The sequence below is a fragment of the Camponotus floridanus genome, unplaced genomic scaffold (assembly GCF_003227725.1).
Source record: "Camponotus floridanus strain SB8 unplaced genomic scaffold, Cflo_v7.5 scaffold66, whole genome shotgun sequence".
Classification (NCBI taxonomy): Eukaryota; Metazoa; Arthropoda; class Insecta; order Hymenoptera; family Formicidae; genus Camponotus; species Camponotus floridanus.
The window spans coordinates 740942-765307 of record NW_020229834.1 but is presented as its reverse complement, the minus strand read 5'-3'; the positions used below and the strand labels follow the sequence as shown (position 1 = coordinate 765307).

At 36.1% G+C, this 24366-nt stretch overlaps 1 protein-coding gene across 1 annotated transcript in view; it reads right to left on the bottom strand.

Annotated features, from left to right (window-relative positions):
- Positions 1-24366, bottom strand: part of LOC105250461 — a 175215-nt gene that overhangs the window by 39392 nt on the left and 111457 nt on the right. The window contains exon 3 of the mRNA XM_025413366.1: positions 16377-16515. Within this exon, the coding sequence (XP_025269151.1) occupies positions 16377-16515 (139 nt within the window). The remainder of the gene's footprint in view (positions 1-16376; positions 16516-24366) is intronic.

Below are 24366 nucleotides of genomic sequence, written 5' to 3'. Positions count from 1 at the left end.
CTTATATTTGAAAAATTTTACTAATGTATATAAATAAATAAGATTAATTTAAAGAATTAATATAATATATTTTATTTATAATTTAATATTATAAGTAAAAAAATTTAGATTGATTTTTTAATTAAAAACATATAATTGATTTAAAATTTACAAAATTATAAATTTACAAATTAGGAAATATTTTTTTTTAAATATATTTTTTCGGTAAGCTACACTGGAAACCTTTTTATAAGTGATCTCTTAAAATACTATGCAAGTATAATTAATCATTCGCACTTTTCCCGCAATAAAAGTAATAAAAAGTTTCGATTATTTGTCACAATTTAATAGAAAATGACACATCGATGCGATAAGCTTTTTATCACAACAGTAGTAATGCGTCAAAAATGTCATATCATTTGAATGTACCTTTGAGATGTAGAGGTTTCTCCCTCTCAAGTGACATCAGATAAGAGGGAGATATATCCCTGGAAGAAGCCCGATGTCGTTTCTCTCTAGGTTTTTCCTTCTTTAAACGATTCCCTTTGAACGGGGTTGGCATGAATATTTATGGCCTCATGAATATTTATGATACTCTAAGGTGCATGCTGGTACACCGTTATAACATATGTGCATAGATACGTATGTACACGCATATTAGCCGGAAAATGGAAATACTTCGACGTTTTGCGAAAATGCCTAAGATTAATGTGTTCGTGTGGTATCGTATGATGCAATCGACAAAATCGCACGTCTTACGTTTGCAAAACGTTTCATACTTTTCCTTCGCGATTAGACCGGATTACTTATTTAAACGATTTATTCATAAAGCAGTAGAGAGAGCGCGCGTATAATTTATTTATAGAGAGATGAAGTAATTTATGAGAAAAGGCCAATTTTACGAGAAAGCCAGTATAACAACATCCAATACAGTATTATTTATTATTTCATCAAATATTCGAATAATATATATGATTATATTCGATTACATTTTCCCTGACACTTTTGTTTTAAGGGCAGCAATTTCTTACCAATTTTAAAATATAGAATATTACAACTATTATAGAAAACCATATCGAGTATTTTAAAAAATTTAGCTCTTCGTATAACGAAGAAATATAATTTACACAGCAATAAATAGTTTATTTATTATGTTGCAACATATATGTTAATTAATACCCGCATACAATTCCGCCAAAAGTTTCCAGGAACAGCGATAGTCATAGTTCGAACGAAATGAGAATTCTAGAAGGGAAAGTACGATGTTCTGGTACTATTATCTCCGTGATTTACTTACTCATGTTTCAGAGAGTCTACTGTTTCTGTGTGTACACGTACTATTTTCAAGCTCTAAGTAGAGAAACATATAAATTTCCTTCTCAAGTAGTTGCTGCTTGGCATTTACACCGTTCTGGTTTTCTTCTTTGTTATTCTATTCGCAGTAGATCGTATTTCATCGAAGGAATAATAATGCAAGAAAATAATTTAAGATTTCCATCAATAAGTATTAAGATATTTAAATCTATCCTGATTAAAATTAAAAAAAAATTATTTTTAATTTAACGAAGATTTAACAACTTCTTTATTCTTTACATTTAGATTCTTTTTTTAAACGTATAATAAGAAAATTAACACTTTTCGAGGAAAAAAGTTAGAGCTATTATATCAAAATTTTTAAAATAGTTTATTAATTTGACAAAAATGAAGTATTTAACTGTAATCGAAATATTTTTTTGTATGTATAACCCTTATGTGCGCGTTTTATATAACGAGAAAATATTACATTTACAGAGCACACGATTTTCCTTCTTTCAAGAGCAACTCCAAGCGTACCAATTGATTGTTCAATCATTTCAATTTCTCGGCAAGCGTTTCTCGCTTCGATGAAATTAATTTTCCCATTCCGTCCGTATCGAGAAAGCCAGTATAACAACATCCAATACAGTATTAAATATATTAGATACGCGTAGAAATTTATACTCCTTTTTTCCATGATTCTTAAAAATATAATTCTCCTACATTTGTTATAATCACAATTCTTTACTCATCTTATATTTTTTTTTATTTTACATATTTTACATAATTTATTTTATACAACAAACATTTCTAATATAATGTTCGAATTAAATAATCGTATTGCGAGACGTACTTGTTAATCATTATTACGCACGAATTACACTTGCCCGATGTGGAAATAGTAAATAATATTGACGCTGATCCCTCTGAGCGTTTCAAATCATCGGTTCTCACAGATTATTGGACGATTATCTCATATCGTGGATCTTAATATTCCAGTAGGCAATGATACAGATTCGCGTACATAGCTGTTGATTACGTTACAGACTGTCCCTTTGACCCTGCGAGAGCCGCTCTTAATCATGGAAAGCAATGTTACATGTACGATTAAATAGTTTGATCTATGTAATCGCACATATATACATGCAGATTTCCGCTTAATGCTCTTCATGAAGATATCGTATGTCTGTCATCTATTAGATATTTTACTATTAGATATTTGGCTATTAGATATTTTGCTATCTGAACATTGAAATTATTTGTATAATTAGTAAGATTAAGTGTGAAAGAATTAATCGAATTTTTTAAATTTTGATTAACTTATATCTTAAAGCTTTATTTAGAAATTTTGTGATCTCTGTGTTAATACACATGCTTTTATCTCGTCTTTTAAGAACTCTTCGTCGACGTTGAGGAAGATCACATAGATCAGATCTAGATTTTATTGCGTCAGTTGCATCTATTCGTAGGAATCGCTCCCGAAATGTCCGCGAAGATTCTAGAGCTCTCACAAATTTTCGCGAAAGAGAGTGCGTTCGCCGATGTATTTGAGGGGAGAGAAGAGGGGGGGGGGGTTACGGATTTCTATCTAAGATTGTGAGTCAGTCTTGTGGTTTACTCGTGCGGAAACATCGCGTTCAATCGTGGTACGCTTCGAAGAGATTTGGTCCGATCTCTCTGCCTTATTCTCCGAGTATCTCCTTTTGCTATTTGTCCGAGAAAAAGAAAGGGAAACAGAGGGAGTCGCGAACGAATCTTCCGCGAGTGAATATCTCGGGCGTTCCTTCCGCGAGCTGCCGTTTTAAGGGAAGTTGCAAAATACAGCGAAATGAGGGCGAAGGTTAAATTTTCACGAAATGTTCCGTCAAACTATTACAAAAAGGCACGGCGAATAAGCGCTGCATCTCTCGTTGCATCCCTCTTTGCGAAAGATAAATTATAGATTTCTACAATCCTTAATCACGAGCGAAACAGTAACGTTTAATAATAAACTATTCGACTAAATTAAGAGGCCTGATAAATTTTATGCTGAATTCATGCAGTACTGAAACAAAATATATTTTAATTATTATTGTTTTACTACTTTTAAATTAGTATCTCGATATTATTAATTAAATAAAAAATTGAAGTATTGATTTCCAATTTAATGAGCTCGATTACAAAGAATAAGTTAATAGATGTCATTAAAGATTAATATTTCGTGTTAACTAATTTATAAGCGGGAATCCATGCTTTTTATTAAATTTATAGTCATGTCTAGCCTTGTCTTGCTCTGAATACTCATTGTTTCTCTTACTACAACAAATTCACAGAATACACATTGTGTTTGCAAATCGAGTTAATATTGGGAAGCAACTGCGTTGGTTCGTGCCTAACTCAATCATCTCAATCTATGTAACCTATGTTCCTATGTAATGTCGTGTGTACAGAGAATTAAATTTGATCCACATTGTCATCCTCTACTTAAATTAAACAAAGATATACGTGTCTTGATGCATATTTTTTGCATTAATCCACATACAAATGGATATTACAAATTTTTTGAATCAAAATTTAAAGATGTTATGTTATTTATGTATCATAATGAACGCGTTTCTCATAAGTTCTCCTAGTTAACGTATTAAAGTAGAATTCTAAATAAGGGTTTCAAGGTAATCCCAAGCGCCAAAATCGCGAGAGCGCGAGCTACGTGCAACAAAATCCCGTCGCGTTTGCACGATAAGCTAGACGTCTTTCTTCATCAGCGTGATAAATAAGCGCGAAAGTAAATACAAGTGTACCGCGACTAGTGAATATCCCCTTTAGATCGAGATAAGCAGGCCAGGAGTACACTTATCCGCCGGATACATAATCTCCAATCCTCCCGGCCCACCAATCCCTTCCCCCCTTTGGATGAGCTCCTAGTCTCTTCTCCGCGGGAGCGAGAGAGACGGATAGAGAGAGAATAGGTATCGTTATCATAGAAATCGCGACATTACGCGGCATATGGCCGAGCTGTATTAGTAAGCAGAAAGCCGGAGAGCGTTCGCCAGATTCCATCGTTTTCATCTTTCTCCGTTCCGTACTCGTATCACCCCTCATCCACTCGCGCAACCCCGCCGACTTTCCCTACGTGTCTCGAACACCTTTTTACATCTCCTCTTCTCTTACTTTTCTTCTATAACGGTGGGATCGGTGGGGGCGGCTCTTTTGTCGGAAATTTATCCACTCAGATATCGGCCGTGTCCTCGTAACTCCTGGATTTCCAGCCGTCTTTTCCTTTTTTTCTTCTTCCCTCCGGTCGTCCTCGCCCTCTCTCTGTCTGCGCCGCTTCCCTTTTCTCTCCCTTTTATCCTTTCGCCCTGGAGGGGCTCGAGAGTTCGATCTTTGACCGGTTCGCCGTCTTTACGATCTTACCGTCTCACCGTCGACATTTCAGATTCAAGAGCCTTCCTCCACGTCTGATCGCTGCCGCGATTCGAAGCTTTCTTTTTTTATATGCTCCCTTCTGTTCCCGTTCCTGTACGCTAGATTACACCTCGCATTTTTTTCTCGCAGTGTCTCGCATCGGCAAAGGAATCCTCTCCTTTTGTTATTCGAACGTAATAATCTTCTCATTCATCATAAATAACCAACATTCTTTACATATAATCTTTAGTTTCTTTTAGTTCTCTCGTTTATTATTATTAATCAGATTTTATGATGAGTATTTATGATATTATTTTATATATGATATTATTTTATAGAAAATATTTCAAGCTTCTCTCTTTGTTTCCCTCTCTCTCTCTATTTTTAGGATAACATAAGAAAAGGAAAGAGTCCAGGAGTTAATGGTGCAAATTTTATATTTTCATTCTCGCAGTTGGTTATACAGATGGTTTCTCCATCTTGTCGAACTTTTCTTTCGTCGATCTTACTTGGTAGAAATTTATCCACTTACTTATCCGACATACTGAAGCTCCAAGGGAAATATCTTTCTTATGTGTAGTCAGTAGCCCTCCCGTCGAAAATTCAATCTTTGACTGTGTTCGACATCTTTACTACTTCAAAAGGCCTTCTCTCCATCTTCGTCGAAAACTTGCGCGCATATTATATTAAGGTTGGAAAAGAATATGCTTTTATATGAAATGAATATCGCGAGGGAATCTAATTTAATATATTTTAAGAGTCTCATCAATTTAACATATATTTTATATGGTTTCATAACGTGTATCACCGATGTTCTCAAAAATTATATATTTCAGTAAACTATATCTGCCTTGAGACAGCTTGTTTCAACTTTCTTTTTTATAACGCAAGAGTATTATAAAATCATTATTTATCTTCTTAATAAAAAAATGATTCTTCGGGTATAAATTCTTTAAATTTTTTGGAGTTTTTCTCGTTAAATTTTATTTCTCGATCTATTTTTGCATTTTTGCCATTTAAAATATTTTTTAATTGATGATATTCAATTAGAATGATAACGTTGCGCAATATCGTATACTCGCATAGATTTCAGAAACAAAACTTTGTACTCGCATTTACCGCAAAATCTGGTCAGGATTCTTTACCAAGTTTTAATACAACCGCCTAGAAATCAGTTTAAGACGAATCGACGCTGAAGCCCAGCGTGACTTGCGAGCTGGCTTCCCTTTGATATCGTTTTCCCTTCACCTTTTCCTCTCTTCCTCCTCGACCTATCTTCTCGTTCTCTTTTCTTCCGCGACGTAAGCTTTTTACTCGCAGAATTTTCGTCGCGCGGAATGAGTCTGGAGGTTATCTACTGTCGATTGACCGGTTCTGGAATCACGCCAAATCCTTTCGACCATCCTCACGCGGTCTCCTTTTATCTGCCTTCTCTCTCTCTCTCTCTCTCTCTCTCTCTCTCTATTTTCTTTTTTCATTTCTTGCTCCCTTCTCACACTATCCTCATTTCTTCTTCGATCCTGAACGTATCGCCATTACTGATGTCTTTTCTTCCTTCATTGTTCCGATGCGTTCGCTTTGTCATTTCGCGCTGCATTTGACTGATGCTCTTCTCTTTCACTTCTTTTCTTTTTCTTTTTGTCTCCTCTCCTCTGTAATTTTGTCTCGAAAGTCTTTATATTTCTTTTAGCTCTTGATAAAAGAACTGTTTTCATCATTAATAAATGTTTTTTCTCGAGAGAAAAGTCTTTTCCAAGTTGAAATTTATATTATATTTTCTCTATTTTCATTTTTTAATTTTGCCATAGTATCGTGATTTTTAATGAACAATGTTGGTTCGTTTTTTTGCTAAAAAATCCTTTTTTGTTACATAAATATTTTTTTAACGTTTTTTTTTTATGTAAATACAAAAATAATCTTCTCATGTAAAATAGAGGCGTCAATTTTTTTTTTATTTAATATGCGCGGAAGTCTTTTGAATTGTTTAATTTGTTTAACAATACTTGAATAAAAACTGAACTGCAATGGTATGTTATTTCAGCTACATATGCTTTAGTAATATTCTTGTTATTCATGCGATGCGTAGTATATTCCTTCTTCTGACATTCTTCAGACATATATCAATGAATTGTCTTAGACAAAAAAAAATGGAAAAAATATTAATAAAAAAATTAATATTATGCAGGGTTAAAATATTATTAGGGGATTAAAATAAGTATTTGATTTTGGCTGTAGTTTTCTCATCTTCATTATACAAAAAATAATCATAGTAATCTAATTCACAATAAATTGATCAAGTAAATTCTTGTTTCATCATCACTGAAATCGAACGATATAAGCTCGCTTCGAGGCGCCAGTGATCCTTCTTCAGCTCGTTGTCTAAATTTTTTCGCCACGTTTTACTGCTGTCTAGGTCTTACGAAGAGAGCTCACGAACTCGTGTTAGAGACTCATCTACTTTTTTCTACTCATCGCTCAAAGCCGCAAGGATACTCTGACAGAGTTTGCCGGTCAGGATGCATCGATAACAGTCAAGACTTTTCGCGTAACTCCTATCGTTTCTTTAACGTCATTCATTTTTCGCAACTTGTTTATGTGTGTTGGTTACGTTTTCTTGAAATGCCGCCAAGATACCGCGTTCAATCGATTGGAGCTAATCGTGATTAATTACTTCACTATCATCAGCGAAAAAGGAATTTTGCCTTTTTATTATCAAGATAAGATATTTTGTTGTTTTATTATTAAAAGAGGAATATAGCTGAAATAACATAATCATTGTGCACTAAAATGTAATAATATTTTCTTACAAACTGTTAGTAATTAAAAAATAATCATTTCAAAAAAGTAATATTTTATGATAGTAAAAATATAAAATATAAAAATATATGAAAATGCGTGTATGATAAAATAATAACAAAATATATATAAAAATGTGTATGATAGAAGAATAAAATAAAATAGAATAATATAAAAATAATACATATAAAATACAAAATAAAGAATTTCATATACTGAAATTATTTCTGTATCGTTAAAAATTAAATTTTTTTCTTTATTGTTTTGAATATTTAAAATATATTAAAAGGCGGAGAGAAAGAGATTGTGCATTAATTAAAATTAAGTATCAGTTTGAAGCCGATATTATGAAGGCAATCGCAATAAAGTGATATTTCTGATCAATTGATATATAAAGAAAAATTGGAGATAATAATAGCTTTATCGGTGTGTATATATTTTATATCAGGACTTCGAGAGAACACTTCAATTTCACAATGCAAATTCAAATGTGAACGGATATGCGATATATATACGTATCGATCATGTCGCGCCGATAATTTAATTATATCACTTATTATCTCGAAGTATCTACATTATGCGTCCTTGTACATATAACTTCAACCTTATTGATTTAATTCTACCAGAGATTTAATCCGACGATAATTACGAGTTACATACAATATCCGTATATATCTAGTATGATTACATCGGGATAATGACGTAACAATTGCGTGTTACGTTTACGAATCAATATATCGTATATCGATTATTAAATTATACAAAGCCGCGGAACAAGTCAAACATCTCATTATACTGTCAATACATTTTCGATACTGTGTTTAATATGCGCAGCTTACATTCAATATCGTTTAGTTATTACGCGAACGGATTCGATGTAATATTCACGATACGTAATCATCGCTAAATTAATTCAGTTCTTAATCCTCGCGTATAGTTCCCGTGTTTATCGCGGGGATTTAAATATCCTCCGGAAGGAAGTACGGAGCCACTTGAGGGAGACAGCGAGAAGGCACAGCCGGGAAATATTTCCCGGAGCGTAAAACTAATTAATGGCGTACGCCCGTCTAATTTATCGCGGTGATACGCGGTGGATAAAGCGGCGAAAGAACGCGGCATTGTAGCGCATCCCGCATTTATACTCTCGTTAAATAAATCCGCCCGACCTGGAGTTTATACGTGAGCTCCGCGAAAAGCCCGAAAGACTTTCGCGGCACCGTGTAAATGCGAACGCAAGTTAACAGTCAAAATCTGATATGCACATTCGGCATTCATGACTAAATATACTCTTTTTCAAGATGGATATTTAGTCATGTGTATGCGTGTGCATAAGCGAGCGCGGAGTGCAAAAATGAGTGTTTTTATGCGACTCGAGTAGACTTATTCTCGCTACTTGTTTCAAATAAAATTTTAAATCGTTCAAATCTTGTTTCAAATAAAATTTTAATTGTAATGAAGCAACTTCTAAACATAATATTTATGTTGAAAGAGTATACCTAAAGTACAACGTAGTACATTAGTCCTACGTTAATAAATATTAATGATTTAAAAACATTATTTTATGGGCAAGTACATAGTTTGTTTAATTCAGAATTTGAATTTTACACTCAATTCATACTATGTACACTCATTTCATACTATGTACAGAAAAAATTAATTCAAAAATTAATTTGAAAATATAAACGTTTCTGGTATAGAGTAAATTTCTTCTTCAGCAATAAAAAATACTTGTATATTATACAATAGTTATTTGAAGTACGTTATAAAAAAAATAAAGATGAAAACTGAAAAACGAATTAAATATACACTTATGTTACAAGTATACTTTTATATTTCTCTTGAAAACCATGTTATAGCTATAAATTAATGAGTAATTTTAAATTTTAAAATTCCTCTTGCATTATAATATAATACTGTCTGAGGGTCAGATATAGTAAATAATAATTTAGCGATACTTTTGTGAAAAAAAATACTTTATCTTTCACTAATTTATCGTTACTCAGCAATAAAATAACGCTTGCGCCGCCTCTCGAGTAAATGGAATCTAGGAGCAGCACATCTTGCACGCGGCGAATAAAAGATATGAGAATTTCCGCGAAAGCTCATGTACATTTTCCGCAAGTGTTCCAGAAGCGAAAATCTTCATAACGGATGATCACGATGTACGACAAGTACAACGCGAGAGGAAACAACAGACGCAATATTCTCGGGAATATCGTAGATCGCGCGTCGCATATCCGGTAAGTGGAATCCCGCTCTCTCTCGTGCGCTCATATCAATTATTTTCAATTCCGGATGCCGTGTTTTCCGCGCCCGCTGTTTCGCCACTTCGGAATTCGGCGTTTACTTACACGTAGCGCAGATACGCTTAATTATATATACGAGCCCGGGAGTTGTTGTTTCGTACCACGGTTATGCGTGCCACGTGGTCCGGCAACGGCACGTTTAATAAGGTCCGCCGGAAGTTGCTTTGTAATTAACAATTAGGAATAGAGTCGAGGGAGGAGAGAGGGAGGGTAGGTAAATAGCGCAAGAAGACCATGTATGCGCGACGACACGGGAAAGAGGTTGAACACACGCCGCGCGGATTAACTTGTTTGAAATAATTACAAAATAGCAGCGGGGTTATAAGAGCATCCGGCTAAACGGGCGATACTCGCTCGCAGTTTAGTCGGGAAATTCTTTTGTCCTCCCATTTGTTCTCGTGCAGAATTTCATCCTCGAATCTTGTTCGCGCTTTTTCTCCATCATCTTGCTTTTACAAGAAATTATATTACGATAATTATTATCATTAGTTTCATTATTATTATCCTTGTTGCGCTGATGTCATTATTATTGTAGTCTTTTGCAAGTAAAACGCTTGAGAAAAAGATCTTTTATTATTATATGATATATACATCATGATGGAAAAAGCAGTCGGTGGAGTAGGAGCGTTTTACATTTATGTAATACCTCGGTACATCCGGAAGGGAGGTTTTGCGCTAAAATAAAAAGTCTAGCGTTTCCCGGAGACGGATATTAAGCGAATAGTTTATATAATTACTTGTGCGTAACAAATTAAAGGAACTCGATAGTTTATGCAAATATGCGATACGGAAACGCACTATCGACAGTGCGCATGATGCTAATTTTTTATTTCATAAATAGTGACTTTTGTTACAAATGATTCACGTTCATCACCGCAATATTAACTTTTTAGAGATGAACAGCGAGATTGAATTATGGAGAGAGTTAAATTAACATTTACCGAAACGAAATCGCGCGCTGCATTGTACTCGTAGAAGTACTATCGAGTTTAATTAAGCAATCGCGCGTCAGCCGCAAATGATCAATCCGCGAACGGATTGGAAGTTCACCATTTTCCCCTGTTCCTCGCTCTCTCTCTCGCCGCCTGTCCCTCCCCCACCTTTTTGATCGTGGCTGATTTTCATTAGGGTGCAACCTCCGTCAATCGAGTACCTGTAATCAATTCGCGAGTGCAACGGACTCGTCGCGATCCATATGCTACCCGTTTGTTACATTTCAATTATGCACTTTGCCGGAATTATACTCAATACCGCGAGCGTGCATATTCGATATTCTCGTATTTCGTTCGCCGTAGGTTTGTTACGCGGAGATTTAACGTCGAACCGCATACAATTAAAAGCAAACCATTGAGTCAAAATGCCTATCGTAAGTTTGTTATTGGATGCAATAATAGATTCGATGCGGCCACAATTTCGATTGTGCCGATGTTTAGATCTTTCGATTATAACTAAATGTCATTTAACCAAAAGCTCGATTATCCAGATGTTATTTAATAGAATGCTTGCATGTCCAAATACATTCTTTTTCTCGTTTATTAAAGAAATAGACATTTTAATAGAAATAAACATATGAATAAATTAGAAGAAAAACTTGCGACTTGCCATACGATTGTGTTTATATCATCAAAGCGTTAGTAATTTTTCGGAATTCAAAAATGCTTAAAATATTTTTGGGAGACTGGAATCGTAATAAAAAGTTTAATGGCACTTTTCTTATAATTTTGATGTAAGCTTTCCATTAGAATAAAATTGCTGCAAACATTTTCGAAATCTCGAGATTTAGTCCATGAATAGTGAACTATTTGTCTTATTTCAGATTCCATTTTCCAGTTTTATACATATATATACACATACACAAAGCAATTCTGTTTTTGCAAGCAAGTTTTCTCTCTTATTTTTTCGCTCTTTCTCTCTTTCTTTCTTTCTCTTTCTCTTTCAATATTCACCTAATTAGTTTCGATAATCGAAATTCTGCATTGTATCAGGAATGCGTGAAAATTTGAATTATAATATTAAAATGCGAATATTTAATGATATTTACGGCACATATATATCCTATAATTATAATATGTAATATTATTTTAGAATAGAGAATTGATTTATTGATATAATGTGGAGAGAAAGAGAGAGAGAAAATTGTGCTCTTTAACGAAAATATATATTTGCAATCAATCTATTTGCAATATTATATCTGCGAATTATCGATCGATCACATTGTGTTGACTAATATCATTGTGTATGCTATAGGAATGAATCGCTAATTAGATACTATTGTGTAATCTATGAACATCCGATAATAATAATTTTTATCCTTTTGCATAATATGAAAGATCTTGACTGATTTATGTCGAATATTTATGTTGAAGAAATGTTATAAAATTAATATTATCGTAAATATTTTATTTTAATATAAAGAAATATTTTCTCTTTTGTAAACGTACGAAATTTACCAAATATTGATTCTATAGCTGAATTATAAAAATTATTCGATATTGAAAAATACAGCCTAAAAATAGTACTTTAACATTAATAAACAAAGTGCTTCGAGAATTAAGTGGAAGTTTTGATTTTTATCCGACTTGCTTCGTTCTCCGTCGATTTATGTTGTCGAAAAGACGCGAAAGAGCTAGCAGGCAGGATATCTCGTAGCAGGACGGACGATCGAGAAAAGACCAAATCCTCGACGACGTCTCTCATGCATAATCCAGGAGTTTGTATCTCTTCTCGAAAATGCCGTCTCGCTCGAGCTTCCCAGATTAGGTAGATATTTTTATTTCTACATCTGTACTTTGACATCGCGATATTCTAGCGGTATTTCTGGAACAATGCGACCAAGATAACGTCTTATACGAAAATTGTGTTACACGCGGAATTTAAAATTGAGTCATGGAATGCAACGAAATATTGTTACTTTGTCAAATTTAGTTATTTAATATCTCGAGTGAGAGTTAAAGTAACTTGTTATGGTACGCAATTTCAATTTTTTAGTTTTTTATTTTTTTTTAATATGTATATAACTCGCAAAAAGCTATTTATGTCATTAATTAACTTGACATTAATGGCTGTTGTAACAATAAGACGAGGTCGCTGCTTACTATCTAACAATAAGAGCACTGAAAAGAACATTTGCTGGTAATGTTTTTACTCTGGCGACTTTTTATGCCCGTAGAAACGCGTAGAATGGCTGCTGTATACTAGACAGAAAGATGCTTCATTAAGCCGCTCGCGTTCGTGAGAATATATGTATTTCTGAGCATTTTATGCATTTTTTTAGATGCATCTCTTTCATATGTAGTTCAAATGCAGCGTATGACCGTACTCTTCATTATGAAAAGTATCAGCAACCAGAAAGATATGAACGCAGTTTTATGAACGTTGCACTTTTTGCTTGCCTTCGTGAAAATTTATTGCGCTCTACGAAATTAAATTCATGTCCGCAAATTGTTGAATGAAACATGCGATCGATTTTTAAGTTTCCGATAATTTCTCATTATCGTTCAGTGTTTTCTCTAATGTCTGAAAGATATTTTGATACCATTTTCCTGATTTTTTCACGTTAGATTTCATATAATCGGGACTATGACGTTCACAATATTCTCTTCAACAAGATCTCAACGGTATTCGCGGAATTCATCGTCGAATAATATTTTTGTTCTACTTCTCACTTTTTTTTAATATTATGCGAACACAAAGGCCGGCGCCGGGAATTTACGAATTACGCCTTTCATTCAGCGCAAAATTAATTCGACGCGGAATGGCACGCGAAAGTGTTCCGGTGCTGCCCTCGAATTTTTTCATTGTGTTTCAGGAACGGTCGGCGAACAATTTCAATTATTTTATGCAAATGTCGCGATTCCGTAATTTTCCACCCGTATCGATCAACACAACTGCCATCGTGTATGTTTACGAAAACTCTTTTCTCGTTACAATCTATGTTTGCTAAGCTATCCTCATCGAACCGCAACGAATTGTAGTTAGCAAAAAACCGGTGCTTTTGTAGTTACAGAAATGTAGTTAAAGAAATGCGAGTTTGACGTAAAAAGGATTTTATTTTTATTCAGACGTCATTGGGATGAACGATTCGATTAATTTCACTTCGAGTATGACGTGAAACAACGATGTTTGTGAGAAAACAACTTTTAGGTAAACGCGATCACAGGTTCTACAAAATTTGCGTTCGATCGTAACACTTCGACAGCGAATTCAGACACGAACAAATCGAAAGCGGAGATAGGCTCGCATCCGTGAAAATATTCGACGGGATAGGCGAATACGTTTTTTCTCGCTTCTTTTTTTTCTGATGATGTATAGTGATAAACGACGTAAATTTTTTTTTGGCGGAGGAAGAGGGGGTGAGGGTAGTTCCTGCGGCACCTTCGTCACGACAGAAACAAATTTCGCGTGGTCGACACGCCGAGCTCGAAAAATTGGATAGTCCGAGTTCTCTTTGCTGTTTCTCTTTTTACTCTCTCGCCAGTTTCCGGTTTCTTTTTTCCCTCTTTTGTTTCGCTCTCCTGGTTTAAACCGTCACACATTCATCAAACGGATCAAACAATGCTTTGCATCTCCATTTTTTTAAATATTTATTTAAAATACTAACTTACTATGTCACGTTACATGATTCGATTAAGCAGTTTTGGCAATCTTAAGCTGCATATAATTTCAATCAATCTTCCTATCGTAATTTTTTTATATTTTTAAAAGTAAGGACACTGTGTAGTAATATTAAAATATCAAAATTTGATTTTGAAATGCAGAATGAAAGTTATTTCCGAAATTGTTTGTGATCTCATCGTTCAATCCACGATATAACTATTCGATAGGTATACAGTGCTTTATTCTGGACATGTCTCGTCACTCGCGAATGATTCATATATTCCGGCCAAGAATTGAAAGCCGCGAGCGATAGCCAGAATTGCGGACGCGTTACTTTTTCGAGAGATTTTACTCATATCGTGGCATCTGTCGTTTCCGAAGCCTTTTCTGTTACCGGTAAAAATGAAAAAGGAAAGAAAAGTGATCGTGTTCATATGACGATTTAATTGATCTCACGAACCGCGAATCGGGGTGGTTATTAAAGGCTGCCGTTTCGTTGATTGATTTTTGACAGTACGATACGTCCGGTAATAATGCTATTTTTCTTTCGTGGCCCGACAGAGTTGAGCATTTTGCCGATTTATATGTCGATCGAATTGCGGACAATTTTATTAGGATTGCTGAATCAGGCAAATTAGTGTCGCTGATGCCGCTTCAGCGAGGGAAAATTTGATAAACGTAGGGGATGCGTATTTTACGTGATTCGTGTATGAATTATAATGTACATAATTAAACTGTTAATTGGAACGTACAGATTTAATGGTGACCAGGAGCGGTAGAAACGTGAACGAAATCAGTAAGTGTATTATCGTAAAAGGTTGGGCTGGCCTATGCATGGCTTTTATCATATAGGTAATTGCTTATTAACGTACGAATTATGAAAATTATTCGAAAAGATGTATATATCGATAATAACGATAATTTTTTTAACGTAAATAGTATTTAGCTCCTTTTTTCTAAATATACTTGTAATTAATAATTAAATCTGTCAGCTGATTTACAAAAATTCAGAGAGAATAATAAATATAAATTTACATTATAATTTTGAAATAAATATTACTTTGAGAGAAATATAATTTTCGAGACATAATGTACGAAATAAATCTTTTGCTGCGAATAAAAAAATTATAATAAATGAAGAAAATGGTGATATATTTTCATTAGAAAAATAAATCTCGCATTTTTTCCGAGCGTACATGATAGTTTACGTATAAGAAAATATTGAAAAATATGGTAAAATATTGTAATTGGAGATACATGTCATGTAATATCATTATTCGTATGTGCACACAGAACAATAAAACACAGAACTGAATGCGGATATAATTAAAAAGTATATTCGAGAGCGCACTCACAAGACACGAATTAATGGCGCGAGGATGTGCGAAATGGTTGCTGGTGGACAACTATTTTACAATAAAACAGCATGCCACGCGGGCGTTACTGAAATAGTTTATCGTACGCTGCTATACATAAATATCCCATAATGGCAGATATTGTTGGCGGTAACTCAAACAGGCAGACGAGATTCTCTATTGGACGTTCGTGAATTAATGGGATACTAGTATTTTTTGTGTAACGAGACGATATTATCACATATTTATAAGCTTGTCACCAAAAATGTGGAAAGTATAAATGAAATTTGAGATGAAATTAATTAAAAAAGTACTGCAGAAAAGTACAAACTTGCTAAGTAATTTAATAAAATTGCGAGATTTCGATAAAAATATATTTAAATAATGCAAAAAAAATGCATGTAAATAAAAATAAAGTATGTAAAGGCAAAGCCTTTGTATTAATGGAACTTAAAAGACATTAAACGTTAATGAAACATACAGATTTAATGGTGACTGGGAACGGTAAATATATTAACGAGTAAGTATGTTATTGTAATAGGTTAGGCTGACCAAACGTAGCTTTTATCACTTAATTTTCTCAGTGCTGTGTTTTTACATTGAAAATGGCACACGAATCTTTTCGGTTACCCAATATTATTAAGAGATGATAGATACTTACGTATCACCGTTAGATTGGCAGTCTGATAAGTGGTAGCAAAGGATGGTGCCTCGGTAGAAACTTCGCACTTGTATTGGCCAGAGCTCTCTAGGACGAGATCCTTCAATTTTATCGATTTCTTTTCGTTGTTCGGTCTTGTCTGTGGACAGAAAGAATACGGAAATGTATTTGCTTTGTTAATGGAGAATTTTTGTAGCAGCAGAGACGTGATGCCATTCTCTAGCAACGGATCTATACTCGGATTTCATTCGAAGTTAGGGCTTACCTGCGACTGTATATGTATAAACGTATTTTAGCGCGCAACCAATATTATTTCCGAGACAATCAACGCTTGATTGTATTTACGAGATAATGGAATTTCCGGAAATAACACAAAATTCAATTTTTCGAATCGAGAATGGTTATATAATAGAGTTTGTAATATATGTATATATACGTTCCAAATATTCAATATCAAATTTATATTGTAAAAAATGAAAAATTACAATAAATATTACAGACGGTGCAAACATGTCATCAAACAATATGTCTAAGTTATTTGTTGCATAACGTAAAATTTTCGAATCTTATTGGTAAAGTTAATATCTTAGGAGATTTTTAATTTTTTCAAATTTATATGAAAAGATGTAGCTTACATCATTGTTCCATTTGATTGTCCAGACGGTCATGCATTTCGGTCTTGCTAGGTTTAATTAGATTCTGTCTACCGCGTCTCTATCTGTCACGTTAGTTTACCGTTGCTCGAAGAGTCATGTTGTCGCTATCAGAATGAGAATGGCGCTCGCATTGTCTTCGCGAGCCATGCATCGTCATCCTCCACATGCGACTTCATTGATAGCGGGGGTGGGTCGAGCGGGGCGTTTGCGGCTTATCGATAATTCATGGCCCGTTACCGGAGCCCGAGACATGGCCTCGGCTGCTCGCATTAGGTTCGATTAGGTACATTCGCGGTCCAATTAGCTCTCCACGTATGCGACGACGAAGCCGACGCGACGCGACGACGGCGGGTCCCCGTCGTTAACATTTATGGGAAATCCCGAACGTATCGATCACCGAACACCGATCTGGAGATTTCGCATACACGTCGATATTCCGATACTTGTAAATCCCGATGTCGTTCTGATCGACTCCCGACTTCGTTTGTCGAACGATGAATATTTAAATAGCCGTAGCATACGAAGGACCGAAAATCTAACTCTCAATTCTAAAATCTCTGTTTTAGCCTCATAGCGCTCGCTTGGGTCCGAGCTCAAATCTAATCGCAAGAACGGAATATAATTACATTAGTGAAATTTGACTATGATAACTGAGGATCAAATCTAATTCAAATCGAATATTCCACAAATTATATGGATTCATGCTTAATTATTAATTTTTTAATTTTTTCAATTAAACAGTAATATATGTTTTTAGATTCATTATATTGAGTTGTGTACGCAGTTTGATATCCAGTTGTGTACACAGTTTCATCAAGATTTTAGATTCCTTCATTGAGGTGGGATTCGAGATAACTCCCGCAGAATAACGCGCGAGAGAAAAGCGGATTATTGACGCGGCCGCTTTCAATTTGGTTGTCGGGACACGTCGAGACGCCCGCGAAGCTGCGTCGCATCTGGCATCCGATAAAAGCCGTCTCTTTCGTAATTTCCGGTTACATTAAAGGCACCTCCGGCGAGCGCGTCGTCGATCTTCCGATATTCTGATAATCCACGCGATTTCAGACACTAAGGAAAATTGCCGTTGATAGTGACAGGCGTGCCGCTCTTTCGGTCGACGATCCGGCTGGCTCGTGGTGACGCTTAATTAAAGTGAATTAGAAACTTTCGTTCGTTCATCCTCGCTAGTGAAGATAGCGGGAACTTTGATCATTTGAACGTGTCCATGTGGAATATGCCATTGCAATCGTATAATCATTAAAATAATTGACACATATTTTGTTTCACAGCTAAACTGATTTATTAACCAATTTATTAACAATACGTGTAGGAATCTGTAGTTATTTAATACATTCATTGCGGGAAATAACTAAAAATGAATACAGATTAGGTTTCTTCGATATCAACAATTTAATAGCGCTAATAGAATGATATGGTAACTCGTGACAATTGATATTTCATAGCTTCGAGATAAAAATCCCCATGTCCGAAATTCGCAATAATTATAGGTCTTTTACAATTTTCATCAACTTCATAAAAGCGCGGAAAAACAAACTCAAGCCTTGCTTAATTTCGCTCGAAACTTTCCGCTTTGCACATTTACGAAAGGCGTCTAAAAAAAGACGTAGAAAAGTTTTAAAGTTAGTAATATAGTAGTCGATAACGCGGCGCGATAGATTATGTTTATGTAAATCGGCGTGGAAGAAACTTATTATGATCATGAATCGAGAGGGAGAAATATTTTCTCAGAATGACGTCAACATTTATATCGGTCGTTTCAACTCGTTTTTGTTAAGCTATTCCAATAATCGCAAGTGGATGCAATCAAAGAAGATTGACGGTCATTGATCGAAAGTAATTCATTTGATGATGAAGCGTAAATTTGAAATTAAAAAGAAAAAAGAAAATTCTTAAAGAGAAAATACATATAGAAATAACGCATAAAAGTTTGGGCGTTCCTTTAATAAGTATAAGTCAAAAAAATATAGTTCATTTTTAATATACGTCCTCTGTTTAAATCTCTCTTCTTCTGAGGAGGAAATCGCGCCGTACTTTGCCGAGGGTAAAATCCCCTCGAATATAAAAGCGCAGCGATTTTACACGCACTGTGGAAACGACCGGAGCGAGATACGGTATAATACGAACGTAAGACCCAATGTAATTCCTCAAAATGCGCGGTGGAGCTTACACATTTCGAGCAGCAGATTTTAAATCCCCCGCGCGGACGTCGCGACACTTGGTGCCTTCTGGCGTAAGAGCAGCAAAAAAGGGGGGAAAAAAATAACGAGGCCGACCGGAGACTCTCTCGCCGGTGTAATTTCCTCGAGGTAATAAACTAAAAGCATCTTTCCCCGGTTGCCTTTCCACCGAATCTGCCGCCATCTCGACTCGACTAGCTCGACTCGACCAGCTCGACTCGACCCTGCTCGGCTCGGTTCAGCACGATGCCGATCTTATTCGGTTTCTCTCTCTCTCTCTCTCTTTCTCTCTCTCTCTCTCTCTCTCTCTCCATGTTCGGGAACAAAATTACTTTTACCGGCGGATAGAAGCTCGAAATAATTCGAGGGATGAACGAGGAAGCGAAGTCGAGGAACTTAGGCAAATTTGCTCCGAGCCCTTCTTGACTTCGCCCTTTAAGTTTCGAAATTGTACACCGTTCGCGTATTAAGAGATCCCCTGTGGAGAGGGAGGGAGAAAGGAGAGAGCATGAGGGAAACTACGCCAGACCAGATCCTGCCGAAATAGGATACGAGGAGAAGAGGCGTCTCGAAGTTTTCGGCTCCCTTGATGACACTGAGCTGTAAAATTAATCGCGCGGAGCGAGATTTAATGACATACTTTGTGGACGACAAAGATATCAACCTCTAGGCGGTAATCAACTACGTCTTCTCGTCAATGATTAATTAATAATATGAAAATGAGATATTTGAAATAATTAATATGATTATGAATGTGATTATGAAGATGATTAAATATGTTGTAGATAGATAAGTCACTTATATAGTGGTTCATATATTTTCGCTATTTAATTATTTTTCTTAAATTAAACTTTTCATTAACAACAAGATATTATATAGTTTTAGCAAAACAAAAATTTTCTCAGCTTTTACTTTGTGTTCATTTATCGCTTCAATCTTCATTCGCATTGCATTTTTTTGCTGAAATCATTGAAGTCGTTATTCGAATAATATGTATATTGAAAATCGAGAGAGATAAAAAGAGAGAGAGACAGAGAAAGAAGGAGGAAAGAAAGAAGGGAAAGAGATTTGTAATGCCTTGTTATCGATGTTGTTGAGGATCTTTCGCGAGTTTCTTTGTACCGGCCGACAATCTGCTGTTTCATCAATTGGATTTCTCAACTTCGTCTACTTACTTTTGTTGTGACCCCAAAAGAGGAGACTTCAATCTCTTCGAGAGATAGACGGAAATTATACAAAAGGTCGCGTAACAATCAGCCTCTTCTCGGGAATATGCGAGTGGAAACATAGGTGAGTGATGAGGAGAGGAGCGGTGTCCGGAAGTTAGCTGGGTACAGACGCGAAAGTTTTCGAATCCCGGATAACGAGATGTTGATTCGCAACTTCTTACCGCGACTGCAAGTATAATACCTGAGCGGGGAGAAGAGAGAGGGAAAAAGAGAGAGAGAGAGAGAGAGAGAGAGAGAGAGAGAGAGAGAGAGAGAGAGAGTGAATCTTGCGCGCGTGCACGAGTAGCGCTAATCTACGTCGCCGAATGGAACTTTGGTTCATTCGATACAGGAAAGACACACTCCTAGGTACTTTCCGGAAAACGCGAGTGCCATGTAATTTGTCTTTCGACCGCGAGAGACGTCATTAAAGCGGAAGTAAATACGGACGCAAGACGAGTGGTTGCGTTTTCATCCGTATTTTCAATTCTACTCCACCATTTGTTCCATTGCACAATTACATCGATCCTCTTTTCGAATATCTAAGACAAATTATCTATCTTAATTATAATTTAATTGCAATTAAAAATTTAAAAGGACAATTTAAATGTAAGATTATATACATATATATGATCCAACGTTTTTTTAAAATATTTTTATTACTTTTACCTCCAATGTAAAGTAATCTCTCGCTCTTAGAGAGGCGGGGCTTGGGTTAGCATTTGTAGTACCATAACGTTGTCCTATTGTGGCACAGGATAATTACAGTTAGTTGACCGTAAACTCGAATTCCTTTCCTGCGCGATTCTAATGCCTGTGCATATACACTCAGTTTTATATTCAATTCTTTTTATTGCCGTCATCAATGTATCTTCCAGGCATTAATGCGAAAGAAAGAGAGAGAAATTTCTGGTTTCTCTTTTTTCCCCGAGCTACCTTTTAAAATGTACTTACGGCGTACCCGTCTTATCCGGCGAACCACGAAGACCGCTGAGTTACATGGCACGTTAACTTTGAATAACCTGTAAGCCGCCTTCTCTTCGAATCTTTATGCGACGCGATGAGTTTCCGGGGATAAAAGTTGCGCACGAATAAACGTCACAACGACTATGGCCGTTAAAATCCGTAGTCGACAATAACGTATAATTGTCTTGTAAGGCCGCGACAGACGGACATTAAACGCATCGCGGCTATTGCGGGGGCGCCCGGGGATTGTCTGGGCAAACTGTCGATTTACATTTAATGAGAAATTTGTCTGACTCGACGATTTATAATCTGTAAAAGATGCAATGAAAATGTAGAAAAGGAAGATCTAAGTATATATCCTTTATTCTCGAAATAATATGATATATTAATCGAATATTTCTAATCCAATATTCTATATTATAGAATTGAATTGATATTATTCTTCTAATAGAACCCCCATGCAAAATTCACGAAAGAAATAATAAACGACTAAATAACCTTTCTTTTAATTCATGACTGATAAAAAGTTATGAGAGATAACGCGTTCGCGAAATTCGTGTCCGGCGTCGCCCGCCAGAGATGCTCGTCTGCTCTTCCCTCTCCCTCGTTCACTTTCATCTACGTTGAATTAACCTTCCCGCGGAATCCATTAAGCGCGTTCAAAACGACGTCCATAGACTCGTCGCTTAATGGATGGATACGGACGTGTAATGGATGTTGTTGGTTCTATCCGCTCTCTCTCTCTCTTTCCTCGATGGGAAATTGGAAGGACGACGAAGCGACGCGCGCGGCATCCCTTTGCATCCCTTGCAGAAAAATCGGGGCGAAACTTTGTGCACTTTAGAGATGGATAGATAGGTAATCTCGCGCGACGTTAAAACAGGATTTTGACGTTTCATCGATCAGACCGGGAGGAGCAACGCTAATTTCTCGTCGTTCCCTCATTAATGCAACATCTCATTTCGTTGCGTGATCGCGGTCGTTGCTAACATTGCCGTTCGGTTTGTGGACAGAGTGTATATTATTACGCCGCAATACATCTCATTGATCCTGGAATTCGTGAATAATATAGGCCACGCACAGTGACGTTGTTAGATTTTACGGCCCTCGAGAACAGAGTGGAGCGACGATTTATGAGGCGGAAGATCGCGGCTCGCGGCAGATTAGTCAGATTGTTTGGAAATTTTTGTTGGTTTCCTGCCAACCGAGGAGGAGGCCGACCCGGTCGCAGCGATCCGAGTCGTATCCTGGCGCGAGCTTTCGGTCGCTTCCCGTCCACGTAGCGATCGCTCGAGAAGTCGCTCTATTTACGGGTCACTTCGAGAAGCACGCGAAGCATATGCAAATATCGCGCGATAAAAGAATGAATGAACGAACGAAGAAGGAGCCGAGGAAACACGATGGCGCCACGTCAACGCTCTGTTTCTCGTTGATTTATATTTCTTACCTGGGTCACGTGTATCCGTGTACGTGTATGTGTGTAAGAAAGATTCATTTCGACCGGGTGCTCTAATGTAATTCAGACACAATCTCTCGTTTCCGCTCACGAGTTTAAAAGCAATCGCAGCGATTTCAAGTTTATAACGCACAGCAACACAACACAGAATATTTTGCTCAAATTATATTCATATTATTTCTTTTGACATTTTAATTTCTATAGTTTGAGTTAAATTTTTTAGCGCGAAATGATAAACGACCTGTCGTTTAAAATCGCGTTATACCAAACGCGGCGTTACGATAAAATTTTTGCGTTTAAATTGCTGGCGAGATACCCGCGCGATTATCTTATCACGTTCGCAATTGATGCATGCTGAGATTTTGACGATTTAAAAATAGCATTTTAAATGAACGGGAAAACGCAAAATAAATACGTTTTATTTTTTGCTATAGTCTGATGAATGTTACGCTCATTTTTACTATCGTGCACGATTGTGTTATCGCTATTTTTATGCGCTTAAATATCTCGCGCGAGCTTATGCATCACGGCCAAATGGCACATATCTCTTTCGCTATCCCCGCTTTCGCCCTTTCTTTCTTTCTCATTTTCTCGATGAATGGTCGCGGTAGTATCTCGATATGTGACACGGTCGAGAGAACGGCAATGCGAAATAGCGACTGCATACAAATGAGGAATTTTGAAAGCAGGAATGCGTTACGGCTTAAAACGGCTTTCCATTCCATTAAATGAATCGCACGGATAATTAATGTAGTTATGGTTTCCCATGATATTCAATCCGCGGAAACCATAAAGCCGCGGCCGTATAATGTTGTCCAAGGATATTAAGTGCGTTTGCGTCAGAATATTACAGCTCGGTACATATAGCGGAATCGGTTTAAACAATCTTTTTATTACTTTACATATCATATATTTATATATTTAAGTCTCGAGATTAATAATCACATTTTCACCTATCATTTTTATAATTTATGTGTCGCATGAATTTGTGGATTTTTCGAAAAATATAAAAAGAACATTCACGAAATAAAAAAGGCAAAAACTTTAATATTCTGTAATCTTTAACATATATAATCTCTTATTTAAATACAAATATAGTTATCCACACTTTAAAAGATTCTCTCAAAAATTAATTGATTAATCACTGAGAAGAGCTCAAAAGTTCTTCTTTGTAAATAGAGATTTAGATGGACTCTTTGAGAGGGTTAAATTCTCAAGTCTAAAATCACATGCCAGATTAAATGTGAAACGTATCAAGCATCGTTTCTATGCCACCATTATCCGGCCATTCTCTCGCATCGAGAGATATATCTCGTAAGGCAAAGTTCTGCTGGAACATCAAAAATTCGTGTGTTCCCCCGGGATGGGAGCTAAATCATTTAAATTTCTGCGCAAACGACCGCGCGCGCATGCGGGTAAAACTCGGGCTCTCCCGGCGGAGGAAAGTTTAAAAAATGACTGGGAGCAAAAGAGAAAAGAAAAAAAAAGCGAGGAAAAGGGTATTAT